This window comes from Diabrotica virgifera, chromosome 1 (assembly GCF_917563875.1).
Source record: "Diabrotica virgifera virgifera chromosome 1, PGI_DIABVI_V3a".
In the NCBI taxonomy this organism is placed as follows: Eukaryota; Metazoa; Arthropoda; class Insecta; order Coleoptera; family Chrysomelidae; genus Diabrotica; species Diabrotica virgifera.
In genome coordinates, this window is record NC_065443.1 from 279,742,367 (window position 1) to 279,760,828 (window position 18,462).

Genomic DNA, 18,462 nt, shown 5'->3' on the forward strand with positions numbered 1-18,462 from the left:
CGAAACAGCTAGAATCATGTTAGGAAATAAAGCGAATTACTCCTTAGCGACAAAACGTAAATCAAAATTGCTCTCAAAGGCATCTAAAACAAAGGTGTAAAAAATAGAAGTAGGTTGAATGTTCGAATATATGGAATTTATAGGAATAAAAGCAGATTTCGAGCATATAGTTTAATCAAATCTTGCCCAAGTATACTTTCGCTAACTTAGCATCATCAGGGGCATTTCGTCAAAACAGGAAGATATCCCAGCAAAATGTAGATAACATTTGTATGGCAAGAACGTAATTTAAAGAATTTTGCAACTAATAAATAACATTAAACACACACTAGACGAAGGACAAACAGATCAAAAATTAATTGAAATTTGCAGGATACTACATCTTGGTTCTCACATTTTCTTGCCAAGATGTAGTATCTGGCAAATTTCAATTAATTTTTGATCTGTTTGTCCTTCGTCTGGTGTGTGTTTAATGTTATTTATTAGTTGCAAAATTCTTTAAATTACATACTTGGCATACAAATGTTATCTACATTTTGCCGCTGATGATGCTAAGTTAGCGAAAGTATACTTGGGCAAGATTTGATTAAACTATATGCTCGAAATCTGCCTTTTATTCCTATAAAGGTATATAAAGCTAGAATTCGCCGCATAATAACGTATGGAAGTGAGACGTAGACACTGAACCAGAATGAAATAACAAAATTATTACATCTTCGAACACAAGATCCTCTAGCTAGATGATATTTGGGCCTTGTAGAGGTAACAGGAGAGTAAAGATTAGGACATAACCAGGAACTTGAAGCACTCTATAGACAAAAATATAGTACGATACATCAAGGCAAATTGTATGAGATGTGCATGATATGTACTGAGATCGAATGACGAAAGACTTCTAAATACGAACTTCTCTGAAAGTCCCCAAGGCCAAAGGTCAGTCAGTCGCTTAAGTAAAAGATGGAAGGATGCAATAAGGAGTGATCTACGTAAGGTGGTACAATAATTGAATATTATTGCATAGGACCTGCAAATGTGGAGAAAAATAGTAAACGTGACTAAGATTCACTTAGAAGAAGTAATATTGGTTGCATTGTGGTATGTAGTCTTGTGGTATGAGGATCCTAGAAAGGAAAATAATTCGGAGGATAGCAGGACCACTAAACTTAGGTAATAATGAATTTAAAAAACTCATGAACCACGAAGTAAGAGAACTTCTGAAAGCAGAAGACACAGATGGATGGGACATATAGAAAGGAGGAATCCAGAAGCCGTTATCAGGAAAATTTCCAAATGGAGAGCTGTATCAGGCAGACCACGAGGAAGACCCAAAAGATGGGAGAACCAGATAGTCGAGGACCTTAATAAGATCGGAGTCGGAGAAAGGGTAACCAGAAGCAAAAACAGGAACGAATGGAGGAAACTTGTAGAAGATGCCAAGTCACACAACCAATTGTAAAACCAAAATATTGATGCGGATTGATTTACCGCGACAAACGAATCGGAAGAGCCCAAAGAGGGCGGCAATCACTCCGCTAGGAGTGTAGATGCCATCATGATGATGTGGTATGTAGTGAACGCAAACATTTGTCGCATTCAGGAGACGAAAAAGTGACACGAGTGGCTCCGCAACTGTTGGAATTCGTTCTATGAATGTGGTGCTACTTGCGGAAGGTGTTACGGACGTTACGGAACGGGCGCCATGACAGTGAGCCCGTTTTAATTCCGCTACCTCCGTTCAACGTATGCTACTTCTGTGACTTTGTCAATAGATTTGTTGAAAAATGGCGTCAAGTACTAATTATCAATTGGAAAATAGCGCAGACGGTAAACAATTCATGGTCTTTGACCATGATTATGAAGTAAAAAACAATTTATGTGCAGAGGCAAGTATATAACCTCACATATAACAGAAAGTAATAGGCTGTCACGAATTTAGGGAGCGGAGCCTTCACAAGATGAAACACAACTGTTACTGCTCCATCAGGAACAACTCCCTCACTTTTTTGTCTCCTGAATGCGACCATTAACTCCCTAAGCGATCGGTCATTCGATATACAAAAAAGAAACAACCCTGAATAGATTTCAAACACTTGAAATGTGAGTATAAGCGAAGAATGTTGCGAATACCTTAACTGCCCATACCCCCACCTTAGAAAGTTTTGTGTCGAATGGACAGGGAACGTGAGTTGACAGACATTATTAAAAATGGAAAACTGCATATCGTCGTCCTAATCTGTAAACTGCGTGACTCATATAATTCTCTGAACATGAGTTATTACTGCCATCTGTTTCAAAAAGTCCCTACTTATCGTCTAAAAAAGGACGCACGTGCATATTTTTACCAGATGAGTTAATAGCGACCTCTTCGTATACACTGTATCTCTTCTTCTACGGCACTACCCCCAAATTGAGCCTTGGCCTCCTTTAGTGTATCTCCCTTGCCGCCAAATTTAGTACAAAAAATATGTAACTCCCTAGTTTTTCATACCACACGACTGACCTATTACTGTTTAGAAAGTGATATTCTCAAGAAAAAGTTGGTGGTAAGTAATATTAAATACTTATAGACGGAGAGGCAGCGCCGAAAAATCTCTTTGAATTTACTAAAGCTAAATTTTTCACAGTCGATTACTGTGATTGTGTAGAGAAACATACTGCGGTCGGTCAAGCGAAACGTAGAACAGGGGTTACTAAGAGGGTATCAAAGTTGCTTTCCTACGAAGGTAATTAAATATATTTACTAAGGCTGAAAATCAGTACACGCATTCTAAATTAAATATAAATAAAAGTTATTATAGTCGGTCAGCTGTATGACGGGACAGAGCCGGTCGGTCGGCCCCTATGAATGTACAGGGTTATTCACTATATTTTGACCCCCTTGTAAACTGCTTTATTTAAAGAATTAGAAAAAAATGTAAAATACAAAAGTTATTCGATTTTTTAATTATGACTTTTTGACATATATATCGTACTAGTGACTTCATCCATCTGGGCGTGATGACGTAATCAACTATTTTTTTAAATGAGAATAGGGGTCGTGTGCTAGCTCATTTGAAAGGTTATTCAATTCTCTATACAGTACTATAAAAATTAACATGATTAATTATACAGGGTGTCCCAAAAAAAATTTTGAAATATTAATTTAATTTAAAAAAAATTTGGACGCCCTGTATAATTAATCATGTTAATATTTATATTGCTAAATAGGGAATTGAATAACCTTTCAAATGAGCTAGCACTCAACCCCTATTCCCATTTAAAAAAATAGTCGATTACGTCATCACGCCCAAATGGATGACGTCACTAGTACGATATATATGTCAAAAAATCATAATTTAAAAATCGAATAACTTTTGTATTTTATATTTTTTTCTAATTCTGTAAATAAAGCAGTATGCAAGGGGGTCAAAATATAGTGAATAACCCTGTACATTCACTGGGGAGGACTGACCGGCTTTTGTCCCGTCATACAGCTGACCGACTATAATAACTTTTATTTATATTTAATTTAGAATGTGTGTACTGATTTTCAGCCTTAGTAAATGGATTTAATTACCTTCGTAGGAAAGCAACTTTGATACCCTCTCAGTAACCCCTGTTCTACGTTTCGTTTGACCAACCGCAGTATGTTTCTCTACACAATCACAGTAATCAACTGTGAAAAATCTAGCTTCAGTAAATTCAAAGAGATTTTTCAGCGCTGCTTCTTGGACTATTATTAAATAATATACAAATGTTAGTGATGTGTATATATAAAATATTGTATACCATCCTATCTTTTAAAATGGGAGATACATAGTATTCGAATTAGTCATATTTAGAGATAGTTTTTTGTGTCTCCTGTAAAATTTGAATAAATAAAGTTACGCAGTTTACGGATTAGGTCGACGATATATTGATCATATAATGAGACAATTCCTTTAACTAACAATAGAGCATATTATCGAAGATAGACAAGGACCAGGATATAAAGAGTGCTGCTGGCTAAGAATATATGAGATTGGACAAGCTTGAGCACAAACCATTTGCTGAGGAAGACAAAAATTTGCAAAAATTTTTACCAAACTTCAATAAGAGAAGACACTCAAAGAGATTCTAGGATATGGTTATTTATTATGGCTATGAAAATTTCATATAAATTTTTAACCTTGGATCATGCATTCCAGCTCATAAAATCTGGATCTGGCTAGTTGATTTCACCAGGAAAACTACTCGGTGTCTATTAGTTAAGCAGAAACAAGTGATAGATAGCCTTTTGTTCAAGTACACATTAAAAAACAGCCGGCCAATAACTGTGGAATAAGACTAAGCCAGTTAAATAGATAACACTTAAGAAACAGATAATTTACTTCTTCATGGGTGTTAATGTATGCCATAAATATGCAATGTAAGGTTTGGTGTTTTACAGTTTGTAGCAGTATGATGAAGTAAGACAATATTTAAGTATGCTTCAAGTCACAAAAATATTTTTGTCTTTATATTTCGCTTTATACTGGTGAGTCAACAATAAACAGCATATTCCGTTGAAGCTGTGTACAAATTATCTAGATGTGTACAAATCAGATTTGATAATTAAAAATTGTTAAAATTACTACCTGCGCAGATGAACACAGGATTAGATTATATCTGATTATTAAAAAGAAAAAAATCTTAATAGTTAGGAAAAGGAAAATAAAATAAAAGTGAGGCACTGTTAAAGAAGATTTAATTTCTTATTGGTGAAATTTCCAGCTAGTATCACTTTCACAATTAAGAATTATTTAATTAAATATAAAAAAAATACCCATACATGGTAGATTAAAGACACCTATCGATTTAGGAACAACTCTGTTAGCTGAACAAACATTTCTCATTCTTTAAAAAAAAACAATAAGTAAATAAAATACCGCAAAAGAATTTTCCTCTCTCCTTTCTATTTCAACAAAGAAACAGAAACAAAACTCGAGTTATGACAAGGATTTCAAAACGAATGCAACACGCACGAGTCCTAAAGACTGGTACGTGTCAATCTGCCATTCTAAACGTCAAGGAACCTCCGAACCAACCCTTAAATTATCATATAGAAACACAGCCAATAAGTACAAAGTGAGAAACAAATGTTAATCCCAAACAACTGACAAATTTTACCATGTACATTCTCCTCGGAGTATTCTCATTGTCCCACTAATTTCATTCAAGCTAAAATCACAAAGTTAAATGAATCTCCATAAACAATGAAAAACAAATATGTATTTATAAAATTGAACATTACATGAAGGATATATTTATCCTATTGTCTCTTGGAGCTTAAATGAAAGAAAAAATTTTTTAAAGTTTGTTTATCGCTTTATCATTAAAATACTTAGGAATAATGGATTTTTGTCCACGTTTGTCAATTTAATTTGAATTTGATATATTAGTACATGTATTTATTTATTTTTTATATATTGTAGGTTATATAAAGGGTGTTAGTAAATAAGTATGAAAAATTTTAAGGGCTAACTCTATATGAAAAATTAATGCTGGTTTGCGCTATAAACATATGTCCACAAATGCTTTGTTTCCGAGATACGGGGTGTTTAAATTTTTATTTCAAACTGCCAATTTATTTATTGCTCTAAGACCAGTTGAGCTATGAAAATGAAATTTGGTGAGTTTTAGGATGTAGTTATTACGCATTTTTTGACATACAATTAAGAATTTTGTATTCATCATTGGCGCGCCTACGGGTAATGGTCTGAATTTTTTTAAAGAAAAAAATAGTACGCCACTGAGATATTTCGAATTAAAATTATTTTTAAATTCCACGTCTAATTTATGATAAAAAACCCTTCTTGTCTTTTTTCATATGGTGCATAGTTTTTATGCAGAAATATAAAACATCTTTACACGTATTTTTCATTTTTTTAATACATTATCAAGAAATATCCAATATAATACTAAACTGGAACAATAACAGAAAATATTACTAATAAGATTTTAACTAGGTGCAGAGTTACAACAAATGTTAAAAATGACCTCCTTTAGAGGTTATAGAAGAATTTTATATTCATCATTGGCGCGCGTACGGGTAGTCGTCTGATTTCTTTAAGAGAAAAATAGTACGCCACTGAGATATGTCAAATTAAAAATCATTTTTGAATTGCTGGTTCAATTTACGACAAAAAATCTTTCTTGCCTTTTTTTCACATGCGGCGCCGTTTTTATGTAAAAAAATAAAACATCTTAACGTTTACAAAGTATTTGAACTAAGTTTCTACGCATAATATGGAAACTACCTCAAATACTTTGTAAGCGTAAAGATGGTTTATTTTTTTGTATAAAAACGGCGCCTCATATAAAAAAAAGGCAAGAAAGATTTTTTGTCGTAAATTGAACGAGGAATTCAAAAATGATTTTTAGTTTGATATATCTCAGTGGCGTACTATTTTTTTCTTCAAAAAATTCAGACCATTACTTGTACGCGCGCCAATTATGAATATAAAATTCTTCTGTTACCTGTAATGTATAAAATTCTTCTGTAAATGAGATCATTTTAAACATTTTTTGCAGCTTTGCACCTAGTTGAAATCGTATTAGTAATATTTTCTGTTATTGTTCTAGTTTAGTATTATTATATTGGATAGTTCTTGATGATGTATTGAGAAATGAAAAATACGGGGCAAGATGTTTTATTTTTCTGCATAAAAACGGTGCATCATAGGAAAAAAAGGCAAGAAAGATTTTTTTATCAAAAATTAAACGTGGAATTTAAAAATAATTTTTAGTTTGAAATATCTCAGTGGCGTACTATTTTTCTCTTTAAAAAATTCAGACTATTACCCGTATGCGCGTTAATGATGAATACAAAATTCTTAATTGTATGTCAAAAAATGCGCAATAACTACCTCCTAAAACTCACCAAATTTTATTTTCATAGCTCAACTGGTCTTAGAGCAATAAATAAATTGGCAGTTTGAAATAAAAATTTCAACACCCCGTATCTTGCAAACGAAGCATCTGCGGACATATGTTTATAGAGCAAACCGGCATTGTTTTTTCATGTAGAATAAGCCCTTAAAAATTTCATACTTATTTACTAACACCCTGTATATTTCTAAAACTGTTGTAGAAAGATAGAAAAGCTTTAAGTTTGCCAGCAGTTTGGGATAGACTACAAAATAAATACAATAACTACTAGTAAGAGAGATTGGCTTCTTTAGAATGGTCGCGGGCGAGGCTCAAAGTAAATAAACTTTTCAGCTCATCGTTCACAATTGGCACTAACGTTTATATTTTTTATTTCAAAAGTAACACGGCTCCGATATTTTTCTCACTATTTCACGCCAGTATACTCCTCTTGCACACAAACTAGAGCAACTCGCGGCAATGTCAGTCACTCAGTCACGACGGGGGAGGGGGGGCGGACTACTAGCGGCGGTTGTAGGCATTCTGTCCGCCCCGGTTGGGAGGCCCTCCACCCGAACTTCTGTTGCTGTATGTGTTCGTTCTGTTGTTGGGGCCTTGTGGACCGCCGGGGCCGCCGCTGCTGTTCCTGTTTACGCCCCCGGGGCCGCCTCCCATGCCTCTTCGTTGACTGCCGTTGTCGCCTCGACCGCTCCTGTTGTCTCGGTCTCGGTTGTCTCTGTTATCTCTATTGTCTCTGTTGTCACCTCCCAAGGGACGACCGCCTCCGTAAGAGGGGCCTTTCATCTTTTTCTCTTCAACGTTGAGAACGATGCCGTTTTTATCATCTTTTGGGTAGTATATGGGCTAAAAAAATAGTTATATTTTAAAAAGATCATAAATATATTTGTGTAAAAGGTACACTGCGCATCATTAAAAAGAGGCCCTCAAGAATATGTTCTAAAGCAGTGATGATTCTAATGATGATTTTATTGGAAAATTAAAAAAAATATTGTACATTTTTTCTGTTGTTTTTATAAAAATTACAATTAAGTCGTGATTATTAATACTCTGTATTACCACCTCTATTGTGAATTACACTCCTCAATCGATTTATCATTGAAATGATCAAATTCTAGATGTTGTCTCGAGGAAAAGCTTCCCATTCTTCCATGAGCGTCAACCGACACGGCTCACGATTTATAGGAGCAGGTATTCTGTTTCTTACTCTTCGTTTGAGTTGGTCCCAAACATGTTCAATCGGGTTCAAATCTGGACTTTGAGCCGGCCAGTTCATTTTTGGCACATCGACTGTTTCCAGGTATTACGTTACCATCTTGTCTCCGTGTGGCCGCGCGTTGTCTTGCATGAAAATAAAGTTTTTGCCCACAAATCCAGCAAAAGACCTTACATGCTCGTATAGAATTTCGGTAATGTATCTGTGAGCATTCAACTCCTCCTCTACCAATATTCAAGCTCCTCTATCAATAAATATGAGATCAGTACGGCCTTCAAATGAAATGCCTGCCCAAAACATTACCGAACCTCCTCCAAAAGCAACACATGCTCATCGAACACAAGCAGCATATCATCCCCCACGTCTTCTGTATGTTTTGATGCGACCATCTGAGCCATAAGGAACCATCCTGGACTCACCACTAAACAAAACATTTTTCCAAACTTCTATCGTCCAATGCTCGTGGTCTCTAGCAAACTGTAGTTCGGCGTTGTCGATGTTGCCGTCAAAGGTCCTGTTGCTGGTCCTGTTGACAAAGGTCCTGTTGCTGGACATCCAGCCCTATACCAAATTCCCTCAACTTTCTTATCATGGTAGAAGTGCTTAATGTCCACCCGTGAACATTTTGAGAACGGTTTTGGATTGCTCTAGCCGTAAAGAACCGATTTGCAAAGAAGTGCGTTGTGAAAAACGGTCTTGTCTGGCCTTTGTGATTCTTCTCGGGCCTGATCCTGGTCGGCGTTCGTGAGATCCAGTCTCTACGAATCGTTGGTAAGTTTTTTGGACTATACAACAACTGACTCCAAGCTGTCTGGCCACCTCTCTTTGACTCATTCCAGTACCAATCACAGTAACAATTTGAACAGATCTAGTAGATCTCTCAGCCCTAGTTTTAAATTTCAAAATTGCACAAGTTCACTCTTTGAACAACTGTACACTAGTGAAAGATTTTTGAAAAACAGAATAGCCATATTCAGAGCCATATTCCAAGAAAATAAGATACAAACAACACATGCATTATCCGAAGTCGTAAAACTGATATCACTTCTGCAAACTTATTACCCTTAATTGACATGTCGACACCGTTTGTCGGTGCCTAAAAGACGCTAAAAGTGTTTCTGTATTGTTGGAGTTTAGTTATAATAGAATAAATTATATAAACTTAAAGTTATTGAAAAATTCTAGGTGGCCTCTTTTTCATGGCACGCAGTGTATTTTACACTGTGACAATGAAATACAATTATTCAAGTTGCTGTCTTGTCAGTCGATTTACATTGAAGCAATACAATTTACTACAATAGAAATGTCACTGTCAACTTTCATAAACATATTCTTTATAATAAAACGCATTTCGTTAACATTGAAATTATTCAAGAACCATTTTTTTTTTAATCTTTATTATAAGTGATAAATTCTTACTCAAAAAGGAAAAATCTACAGCAGATTCTACAGCAATATCATAATAAGTTGGCTAGATTACTATTTGAACTGAAAACAAGTACTGCGAACGTCGCTGTGTAGAAAAAATTCACCAACAGCTGTACAATCAGGCAAAAATGAAAAAAATTGATACTATTACCAAATACGCAAAAGTTATATCTAATGATAAGAAAATGAAAAGATAAAAGGGAAGTCTGTTATATATCATCAAAATTTGTAAAAAACAACATTTTTGAGGTTGAAACTAGAAAAAGAAAGAAAATGTGCAAGTCATTGCAAATCGTCAATATACCAAATGCATGTCCGGAATATACAGAGTGAACCACAAGTCTGAAAAACGTAATTATCTCTTAAATGGATGATCCGAATTGTACAAAAACTGGGATACCCTATTCTGCAATAGGGCTTTTCATAGATTGTCATTTGTTTCGAGCTTCTGTCATGTGTCACATAATATTAATATGTCCCCGTCATAAGTCTTTGGTTTGTATCATTGGTATCTTTGGAACTAAAATAATTACTGTTTTATGACAAAATATGTGTGACACCTTCACAGAACGTTATAACAGAGTTGTTACCCTTTGAAACTTGTAAAATTTACATATTGCTTTATACAGGGTGAGGCAGATAACTGGCCTATTAGAAATATCTCGAGAACTAAAGGCAACAGAATCATGAAAATTGGAATAAGGGGGTTTTGAAGGATGATCTATTAAATGAAAATATTTTCATCTCTTTGCAACTTCCGGTTATACCGGAAGTTGCTTATAACTTCGTTTTTTTAAATGGGACACCCTGTATATTTTTACATTTTTGGATTCTCTTCGATGTCTTCTTTCTTAAAATATAAGGTTTTGTAATATTATACAGGGTATTTTAAAAGATAATTAGGTTTTTTTATTAATTTCGTAGCAGCATTCACACCCTGTAGAATTGTAGTAGTTTGACATCTAAAACTCTACTTACGTTCAAATGATTTTTAATATACTCTACTATTGTTAAGAATCATTAGTATAGCTAAATTTTTAATTTTAGTATACAGGGTTGGTCGAAACTCGGAATGAGTATTTTCTGAGTTTTCTTAAATGGAACACCCTATATTTTAGTATTGTAATGAAATGATATTTTATGGTACTTATTTATTTCTTAAGCATTCCCTATACCTAACTGCTTTAATTTGTGCTTAATTGTTAATCGCACCAACAATCTTAACTAAGTAGGTATTTCGATAGCTAAACCATTATTGGTAATTTTAAGGACCAGTCTGGATTAATATGTATTTATTTCTGAAAAATTATTTGGGATTGAGTATTTTCACGGCCAACCTAATAAAATTTTACGTATTTTTTGTTGCAATTAATGTTTAGCTTGAATCACCAATAACTCACAAATTAAAGCAGTTAGGTATAGGGAATGCTTAAGAAATAAAAAAGTACTATAAAGTATAATTTCACTACAATACAAAAATACAGGGTGTTCCATTTAAGAAAACTCAGAAAATACTCATTCCGAGTTTCGACCAACCCTGTATACTAAAATTAAAAATTTAGCTATACTAATGATTCTTAACAATAGTAGAGTATATTAAAAATCATTTGAACGTAAGTAGAGTTTTAGATGTCAAACTACTACAATTCTACAGGGTGTGAATGTTGCTACGAAATTAATAAAAAAACGTAATTATCTTTTAAAATACCCTGTATAATATTACAAAACCTTATATTTTAAGAAAGAAGACATCGAAGAGAATCCAAAAATGTAAAAATATACAGGGTGTCCCATTTAAAAAAACGAAGTTATAAGCAACTTCCGGTATAACCGGAAGTTGCAAAGAGATGAAAATATTTTCATTTAATAGATCATCCTTCAAAACCCCTTTATTCCAATTTTCATGATTCTGTTGCCTTTAGTTCTCGAGATATTTCTAATAGGCCAGTTATCTGCCTCACCCTATATATTTAACAATATGTAATATTGGTTATTGAAGCACTTTTTTCAATACTTAACTACAAATGACTAAAATTCAGACTTGTTACTGTTTGAAATTAGTGTATCAATATGTAACACTTTGTATTTTATCTAATTACAAAGGTCTCAAATAAATAAAACTTTCTCAGTGCCAAATAGTTTCTAAATAATTTAGTCAGTATAGAATGCTCTGATTTCGACATTAATTCATAAAAATTCATAAAGCTAACAATAAGCTTGATGGTAGGGGAGCCCAAGCGGGGATTTTTGCAGTTATTCGAGCGCGGCAGATTATTACATGGGGAGAAACCTTGTACCCTGAAAATGTACCTCTACCATATATTGGCTCTTAATGCAGGGGAGTTCGTTTGGGGGGGGGGGGGGGAAATCTATCCTTAGATTCGTCAAAAACTCAAAATCGTCAGATTAAGATGAGGTAAGTTAAGTACATGCAAAACAGTGTATATTTCAAAAATCTGACGATTTGAGCGGAGCGTAAGGAAATGGGTGAGCCCCAAAGTTTCACAAGAAAAAAAGCGAATATTTCTTGAAATGAATGACAGATTGAAAAACGAAAAAATATGTTTTCAATATTGAATGATACCAAACACGACTCCCCAAAGAGAGGGTGGGGGGTAAATTTAATATTTTAAATATGAATCCCGCGATATTTCGCGAAATGAACATCAGATCAAAAACTGAAAAATACACTTATTCAATATTTTTTAAAAATCTATCGAATGACACTCAACACGATCCCCCACGCAAGTGGGATGGGGGATAATTTAAAATCTTAAATGGGAGCCCCCATTTTTTATTGCAGATTTGGATTATTTACATAAAAATAAATAACTTTTATTCGACACATTTTTTGGAGTTATGGATAGATGGCGATATAATCTAAAAAAACGATTGTTGGAAATGGAAAATAAATTAAAAATGGACAAGTCCCCACTAAAATGGAAAATTTTAACTTTTTTGGTTTTAGGACCTACTCTTCAGAACCCAATAGGTCCCCAAAGCGCTCGAGTGACTGCACATTTTGCATACTTTGCTCCCCTACCATGACGTTTGGTGCTTGATAGATTCCAAAGCTGCAATTACCTTTTGGATTGCCAACTTTCGAGAGGAGATGGTGCAATAAAAAGGTTAGAATCAATGTAAAAAATAATTTGTTCCCGTCATATGTGTACTAAAATGTGACTGGCATGAACGTTTTATAAAAGAAAATAAGTCAGATTTCAACATTCCCAAAATATTTTGATTGATAATTTTAAAATAATACAAAATTAGTTTTCCAAATATCGTACATATATTTCTTTTTAAAGTAAACTATCCATTCAACTTACTTTTGCTCTCAAACAATTCTCCACAGCTTGCTGGGTCTCATATGTGATGAATCCGTAATTGGGTGGAGCACGAGCTCCAGGTGGTCCTCCAGATTTGGGGGGTTTACTGTGGACTCTCAGGTCAATGATGTTGCCGTAATCACTAAAGATGTTTCGCAGCTCGTCCTCGGTGGCATTGTGGGGCAAATTACCCAAGAACAACTGATTGACATCGTTAAAGTTTTGGCTTTGGGATCTTCGTCTTTCATCTAAAAGAAGATGTGATATTATTTTATTGATGATGCTTTATATATTTGCCACGGTGAGTAAACTGTGAGTTCCACTCCTATCCCCTGGCTTTCCCCTAACCCAGTGGTCGGCAAACTTTTTAGCCAAAGAGCCAAATATGAACATTACAACAATTAAAAAAAAATAGGGAGCCAAATCTGCTTGTTCAGCAAAGTTTTATTACAAAAAATAAAACTAAAGCCCTACTACCTAGCCCCATCCAAAACTCCCAAAAAATTAGAACATGTTTTTTTCTTCGTTTTTTGGCGATATTTTCATTTCTAATCATCGTAGAAACTTCTATTTTCTTTCGTTTTGTAAGGTTTTATTTCCTACACCGTATTTTTTAAAAAAATTTGGCGCAAAATCCATTTTTTTTATGTTTATTTGTAGAACCAAAAAGGGAATGAATAGCAAACGTGAGAATGATCATGTCTTCCTTCTCCAGGTCATTCAAAGCAGACCACTTGTGTTGTGAACATTTTTGTCTTCTCCATTATTTCCAATTCAACACAAAGACGTTCAAATTTAGAGCGCCATACCTCCTTGTTTTAAAAAACATACTTTAAAGATATTAATCTTCTTCTTCTACGGCACTACAGCCCAAATTGAGCCTTGGCCTCCTTTATTTTTTGCCTCCACCCTTGCCTGTCTGTGGCTGCTCTTCTCCATACACGGACTCCTAAAAGGGCTTGTGCGTCGCTGTTTACTGTGTCTTCCCAGCGCTTTCGTGGCTTCCCAACCGGTCTCTTTCCTTGCATTCTAGCATTCAGTGCTCGTTTTGGTAGCTTATCCTCTCCCATTCTTATCACATGTCCGGCCCATTGCAATCTTTGTAATCTAATGAAGTCTGACAGGGGCGTTTCCTTATAAAGTTGATAAAGCTCGTTGTTGTATCGACTTCTGAAGATTCCGTTTTCCCTCACAGGTCCTAGTATTCTCCTAAGTACTTTCCTTTCGAATGTGTCGAGTTTGTTTTTGGATGTTTCTTTCAGCACCCAGACTTCACTGCCATAGCATGTTATTGGTCGAATTAAGGTTTTATAGATTCTCATCTTTGTATTTCGGTGGAAACTTTTTGACTGAAATATATGGGAGAGGGCAAAATAAGCTCTGTTTGCCTGCGTTATTCTCTTCCTTATTTCTCCATCTTCTAATCCGTCGGCATATATTTCTACTCCCAGGTATGTAAACTTTTCAACCGTTTCAATGTCATCTTCATGTATAATGTTTTCTGGGACTATATTTCTTCTCGTCTGAGTCATTATTTTTGTTTTTTCTGTGTTAATTTCCAGACCTAGCATTTTTGTTTGTGTTTTTAACTCTGCATATGTTTCCTGTGCTCCTGTTGATGTTCTACTCATAATATTAATATCATCAGCATAAGCGGCCAGTTGAACCGTTCGGTTGGTCAGTAGATTTCCTCGTCCAGTTTGCATTTGCCTAACCGCATACTCCAGTGCCAGGTTAAACAATGTTGGGGCCAGCCCATCTCCCTGTTTTAGTCCCTGCGAAATGTTAAAAAAGTCTGTCCGGTGGTTTTGTATTCGTACACATGCCTGAGTTTCATCCATTGTGGCTTTAATGAGTCTTATTAACTTGTGTGGTATTGCCAATTCAGCCAATATATAGTATAGTTTGTTTCTTTTGACTGAGTCGTATGCCTGTTTGAAGTCTACAAACACGTTGTGAACATCAATATCGTGTTCCCATGCTTTGCTCAAGATCTGTTTTACTGTGAATATTTGATCCAATGTCGATCTTCCCCGTCGGAAGACCGTCTGATACTCTCCAATAATATTTTCTGCTAGTGGTTGGAGCCGCTGGTTTATAATATACGTGAGGACTTTATATGCTGTACATAGTAGAGAGATTCCACGGTAGTTTTTGCACTGGAGTTTGTCTCCTTTTTTATAGATCGGGCATACTATACTTTTCTTCCAGTCGTCGGGTATTTTCTCTTCTTGCCATACGTCTCTGATGAGCGCGTGGATGTGACTTGCTAGGTGGTCGCCACCTACCTTATATAGTTCTGCTGGTATTTCATCAACTCCCGGAGCTTTATTGTTTTTCTGGGCCTTAATGGCTTCGAAAACTTCCTCTATGGTTGGAGCTTCTACTCCATTCTCTTCTACGTAGATCATACCCATTTCATCTTCCATGTCTACTTGAGTTCCAAGTAGTGTCTGAAAATAATGCTTCCAGGTTTCTGTGACTTTCTGTTGGTCACTGATTATTTGCCCACTTTCATCTTTACATAGACTTGTTTGAGGTTTATACCCACTTTTTATCTTTTTTAGGTATTCGTAAGCCCCTCTAATTTCGTTGTTTTTGAAATGTTCTTCCATTTTTTCTATTTGTAAAGATATTAATGCAAATGTTAAAAGGAGAAAATTTCAACTCAGTTATCGTAGCATTAAGAGGAATTTTGACAAATGCTAAAGTTTATAAGTTTGATAAAAGCTAATTTATCAGAATGGTAATGTTTTTCCTATAGTTTTTTTTAAATGAAAATACTATTGCGCTTTCCTTGGATTTGTGCCAGAGCCGCACCTAAGGAGGCAAAGAGCCACATGCGGCTCCGGAGCCGCACTTTGCCGACCACTGGCCTAACCCCACCTCGTATGAGGCAAAAGGGAAAACATCGATTTACCAAGAATCTGTTTGTCATAGAAAAAAATGTTTATTATTAGCGCCCTTTGTGTAGAATGAACCGATTCCTCAGAAACAACGCTTGTAGGACCGGCGATTTTGAATGTCAGTTACGTGTATAAAATTAAATTTTTAAATAAATTTTGTATAAACTCAGTAAAAATTCGATATTTTGTGATCAGAGTGTCCTATCTATAAAAATCAAAATGCGTTTCAAAGGCGAAAAGTGCAGCTATATTCAATGTTTTCATTTTGTCGAAAATGAAGTCGGTTTCTATATAGCTGTTAAATAAATGAATGTTGTGAGATTTTTGACATTTTTACAATTGAGGGGCTAGACGTAAAAGGGGGTAAGTGCAGTTTTGGTAGTTCTGAGATAATCAGCTTCGAAATTGTTTGAGTTTTATAAATTCTAGGAGTCATTAAACTAAAATATGTCTAGTGTACAATGTACTATAAAGTGATAAAAATATAAGGGTATATTATTACCCTTACTACATCCTTCCTTTTTTCAATTATTAAAAAAATGTACTTGAATCGGTACATGGTGTTGATAAATGTTACTGGTAAAACGGTTCAAGTGCAGATGTTAACTACATATTACTAATCATTTTTGTTCCAGCTGTTATCCACAGTGAAACTACAAATGAATCCTGTATTCACATGTGTTTACACATTACAAAATATTAAAAATAGTTTTGTGGTAAAATGGTTCAAGCGCACTTAAACCCGTTTCTTACTATTTGTTTTCACAGAATACTAAAAATGGTTTTGTGGTAAAACAGTTCAAGAGCACGGATAAACCTGTTTACTACCAAAGCAAACTGCAATTGTTTTCATTGAACAAAATGTAATGGCGATAGGTGGCGCCTATAGTGCGAAATATACTTAGATCAATTTACCACCAAGTTATAATACCATTTAGGTATGCGAATCTGTACTTGGGTCAGAATTTGAAAAAAGTGCACTTAAACCCTTTTATTTCCAAGCCCCTCAATTCTCATGAGATTAATTAAATTAATTATTTGTATTACGTTACCTGTCTTTTAATGAGGCTCTAAGTTACTTTGTAAATAGAGAAGTTAAATGAAATAAAAAAAGAACTAAATAAATTAGAAGTATTACTCATTAATAAATTTAGTAAAAGTATAACACTTCCATTGACCAGTCACTATGGAATTTTCACTGATTATAATCTTCTGAGTATAATCTTCAAAACCTATAACATGAACTTTTGCTTTTTGAAAGAGCTTTATAGGAACTGACTTCATTTGTGACAAAATACAAAAATTGCATACGAAAGCTGTACTCTCCACCTTTAAAACGCATTTTAATTTTTGTCGATAGGACAATCTGATCAAAAGATATAGAATTTTAACCGTTGAGTTAATACATAATATCGTCGCCTTAATATTATAACTTGATAACTCTAAATTAGTAGTTCTGAGATAAACGGGTTTAAAGATTTGATCCCCAAACCCACCCCCATCGGTGCTGCACTGTTCCTAACCTAACCTAAACAATATTTTAATTAAACCTACCCAAATATTAAACAAAAACCTAAAAGTTTCTTTGAGATAACAGAAACGTGATTTCACCGTGATTGCACGCGCAGTGAGAAATTCTCTCACTTGAAGAGGGATGTCACTTCTTTCAAGTATCACAGAGCACACTGACCGCCTGAAATATTCTATAACTTTTTCATACCCTCTCATGAACGATGCTAAAGGCATTCCTGGGTGCTCAAGGGTATCGTATTTAGTTAAGACGATTTTATTGGTTATAAACAAACATGGTGAGGTATTCCCTCATAGCGCGTGTAATGGCGGGTTAAAGAACTGAAAACTGGGAAAGCTGTAGGATGGGACGAACTACCGATAGAAATATTGCAACTTATAGCCGACTACAATATACACGTAACTGTCGAATTATTTAATTACAGAACAGGTATATTACCTAAAGAATGGCTTCTATAGTATTTTTACTACAAAAACGTTATTACGTAGGTCAAAATTTTTGACGTAAGAGAACTGTCAAAACATTAGAATGTGACTTTTCATTATTGCTATGTTTATTATAAACACGGCAATAATGAAAAGTCACATTCTAATGTTTTGACAGTTCTCTTACGTCAAAAATTTTGACCTACGTAATAACGTTTTTGTAGTAAAAATAGTATATCAACATTCGTTACTATACAGAAAAAGAGAAACGCCACACAATGTTGTGAACACCGTACCATCAGTCTAATGTGCCACATACTCAAAGTATTTCTAAAGATTATTCATCGTAGAATATACAAAAGGTTAGAACAAGACATTGGACAAACTCAGTTCGGATTTAGAAATGCTCAAGGAACCAGAGAAGCATTATTTGCAGTAAATGTGCTAATACAGAGATGTTTAGATGTAAACCAGGACATCTGTCTGCTTCCTAGATTATAACGAGGCATTCGATACCGTGAAACATAATCTGTATTATGAGCTGTCATAAAAATAAATAATTTAAACACCAATAAATTAAAAATCAAAAGAAGCGTTAGACAGGACTGTGTCTTGTCGCCATCACTGTTTAATGCATACTCAGAAGAAATATTCAAAAAAGCATTAGAAGATGAAGTGCAGTACAACCTGCCATATCAGGACCTCCCCATATCCGGACGGTTCTGCGCCGTATGTATCTACC

General features: G+C 34.8%; 1 protein-coding gene across 1 annotated transcript in view; it reads right to left on the reverse strand.

Moving 5' to 3' along the window:
• Nucleotides 1-4,688: 4,688 nt before the first annotated feature.
• Nucleotides 4,689-18,462, reverse strand: part of LOC126879110 (ras GTPase-activating protein-binding protein 2) — a 47,019-nt gene continuing 33,245 nt past the window's right edge. Inside the window, exons 8-9 of the mRNA XM_050642055.1 lie at nucleotides 12,859-13,106; nucleotides 4,689-7,731 (exon numbers count right to left, since the gene is read on the reverse strand). Of these exons, the coding sequence (XP_050498012.1) occupies nucleotides 7,390-7,731; nucleotides 12,859-13,106 (590 nt within the window). The 3' untranslated portion in view covers nucleotides 4,689-7,389. The remainder of the gene's footprint in view (nucleotides 7,732-12,858; nucleotides 13,107-18,462) is intronic.